General features: G+C 48.0%; 1 protein-coding gene across 1 annotated transcript; it reads left to right on the forward strand.

Moving 5' to 3' along the window:
* The first annotated feature begins 432 nt into the window (after positions 1-432).
* LOC148801403 (uncharacterized) lies at positions 433-1727 on the forward strand. The gene is made up of 2 exons (XM_088900398.1): positions 433-567; positions 1365-1727. Exons 1-2 carry the CDS (start codon positions 433-435, stop codon positions 1725-1727), a joined length of 498 nt encoding a protein of 165 aa, XP_088756524.1.
* Positions 1728-2941: the final 1214 nt, after the last annotated feature.

A 2941-nucleotide genomic window follows, 5' to 3' on the forward strand; every position in this document is an offset into this window, starting at 1 on the left:
AGTGGTCCATCGAGCTTAGCGAGTATGACATCTAGTTCAAGCCACGTCTAGTGATGAAAGCCCAAGTCTTGGTGGGCTTCATAGCAGAATGTACGTTCAGCATGCTGGCCCCTAAATTGACTGAGCCCACTAGAGCAACGGAGGCATCAACTAGCACGACACTGGTCTCGGGCAGGATGGGACCAACCTGGGACGAGGAGCCCTGGATCCTCCATGTGGACGGCTCATCTAACCAGTGAGGAAGTGGTGCTGGACTGATATTGTACGGCCTGAGCGAGGTGAAGCTAGAGTATGCTCTCCGGTTTGGATTTGAGGCGTCAAACAACGAGGTGGAGTACGAGGCACTAATTGTCAGGCTGAACCTAGCAAAGGAGATGAGTGTAAAACACCTCGTTGTTTGTAGGGAATCATAGCTGGTAGTAAACCAAATCAATGGTGACTACTAAGCTCGTGACTCAACTATGGAAGCTTACCTGGCCAAAGTCAGAGAAATCCTTCCAGGCTTCTTGCTTCGTCAGGCAGATACTGAGGTCTGAGAACGCTGAGGCTGATGCCTTGTCATGCTTGGTAAGTACCAGTTACAACATAATGTGAACCATATATATAGAAGACCTGCCTCAGCCCAACATTCTCGGGGGGGCAGAAGAGGTTGCTCCCATGTTGTAAGCAGAATTGAGTTGGACTGACCCACTCGTTGATTATCTGCTCCACGGGACACTACTGGTAGAATGCAATGCAGCTTGGAGGGTATAGCATCAAGTAGCTCGATACGTCCTTGTAGATGGACGATTGTATAGGAGGTCCTTTACGCTCCCCTACCTACGTTGTAGATGGACGACTGTTTGCAACCTCTAGAAGCCGAACTAGTACTTCGCGACATCCACGAAAGACTATGCGGAGGACACTTGGGGGGCAGAGCGATCACCCAAAAAGTGCTAAGGCAGGGTTACTACTAACCTACTATGATGGTGGACGCACTCGAGCTCCTTAGAAAATGCGACAAATGCTAGAGGCATGCCAGCATCCTCCATCAACCTGCTGCCGATCTGAAGTACCTAACCAACCCATGGCCTATCGAATAGTAGGGAATCGACATCCTCGGCCCATTCCCACTAGCAACCGGTCAAAGGAAGTTCTTGGTTGTAGTAGTGGACTACTTTACAAAGTGGGTGGAGGCCAAGCCATTAGTGAATATTACAGCCTGGAACGTCCAAAACTTTTTTTGGAAAAACATCATGTTCCGTTTTGAACTACCCAAGGTGCTGATCTCGGACAATGGAAAGCAATTCGAAGACATCAAGTTCCAAAATTGGTGTGTCGAGATAGAGATTCAGCAAAACTTTACTTTGGTGGCACACCTATAGGCAAACAGACAGGCCAAAGTGACGAGCAAGGCTATTCTCTATGGACTAAAAGCTCGTTTAGCACAAGCTAAAGGGTGGTGGGTGGACGAGTTGCCTAGTGTCCTTTGGGCCTATAGGACGACCATCAAGAATGCAACTGGTGAAACGCCGCCCTTCAACCTCATATATGGAACAGAGGTCGTGATTCCGATGGAGATTGAACTACCAATGTTGCGGCTCGAAGCATATGACCAAGAGGCGAATGACGATGAGCTTGGGACTAACTTGGATTTGATCGAAGAAGTACGCGACCTGGCCTATATTCGGACTACAGCTTACCAGCAGCAAGTAGCTCAGTATTACAATGCCCGAGTCAGGAAATGACAGTTTTGAGTTGGTGACTTGGTGCTCCGCAAAGTAATGGTACTTGAGCCCGGCGTGGGTAAGCTCAGACCAAATTGGGAGGGTCCGTACCAAGTGAGACGAGTGTTCTACGAAGGCACATATGAGCTCGAGACTAGGGAAGGAAAACAAGTACCTCGAGCTTGGAACATTGACAACCTAAGAAGATATTATGTATGAGCTTACGACTCCAACTCCAATACAACCAAAAATTTTACCAAGTCCATAAGACCACCAAGCTAGTCAAAAGGACATCGAGCTGGAGAGAGGACCATAAGTCACTCCCAGATCCTAAAGGCTATGGTGTTGAACTGACAAAAGACCTCGACACAATATAAGACCCAGTCGCCTCTACGGCATGGGCAGATAAGTCCTAGTTGCCTCTTCGGCATAGGCGTTCTAAGACCCAATCGCCTCTTCAGCATGGGCAACCTAAGACCACGTCGCTTAGGCATAGGCAACCAAAAACCCAGTTGCTTCGGCATGGGTAAATAAAGTAGTCAACGCATAGACAGGTCAAGTACACTATACACTCTACAGTGTCTATTCACTTTGGCGTACAATGAAAGATCGGATTATTTCTACTTGGGCCTAGTTCGTCAGCTCGGCACTTTGGAAGTAATCTATACTTAGAAAATTTTGCACAACAAGGAATTTTGAAATTACTGCATTGTATTAACAAAAGGAAGTTCGAAGTACATTCAAAAAAAAAAAGAAAAAAGAAAGAGAGAAACTACAACTACTTAACCAAGCTTAGAGGCTTAGGACATTAAGTATGTACGAGGGGTCCAAGAAAAGAGGCAGATAGATGTCAGTCAATATGGGGCTCCTCATCCCCAACAGTGGCATTAGCAGATGGGTCGGTTTCCATGTGGTCCTCAACGACAGCATCTCCATTCCCCTCCTCCGTTGTCTCTTTGTTGAGGAGGTCATCGCCGCTCTCCTCCTCGGAGTCCGGTTCGTTAAGAGCCTCCCCGGTCATCTCCTCGGTAACCCAGGATGTGGTGATAGTGCTAAGGTCAAGCTCGAGCAACTCACGCCGCGTCAACCACCTGTTGAGTTTGAAGCCCTTGCGATAGGCAGTCGTTCCGGTCTCTATCAACAGATTGTGTTACTCCACCGAAGACTTATACTCGTCAACGGCCTGAACCTTGGTGTCCTCGATCGCGCTCTCGAAGATCTCCGTGCACTCCTTC

This window comes from Nelumbo nucifera, chromosome 3 (genome assembly GCF_055504915.1).
Source record: "Nelumbo nucifera cultivar China Antique chromosome 3, China Antique-T2T, whole genome shotgun sequence".
Taxonomy (NCBI): domain Eukaryota; kingdom Viridiplantae; phylum Streptophyta; class Magnoliopsida; order Proteales; family Nelumbonaceae; genus Nelumbo; species Nelumbo nucifera.

What these genes read in the sequence shown, in the direction of transcription:
- LOC148801403 (XM_088900398.1), top strand. Translation starts at nt 433, where the DNA reads ATGGTGACTACTAAGCTCGTGACTCAACTATGGAAGCTTACCTGGCCA. An exon ending in CTGATGCCTTGTCATGCTTG is followed by an intron (nt 568 to 1,364) that starts GTAAGTACCAGT and finishes GCACACCTATAG; the next exon opens with GCAAACAGACAGGCCAAAGT.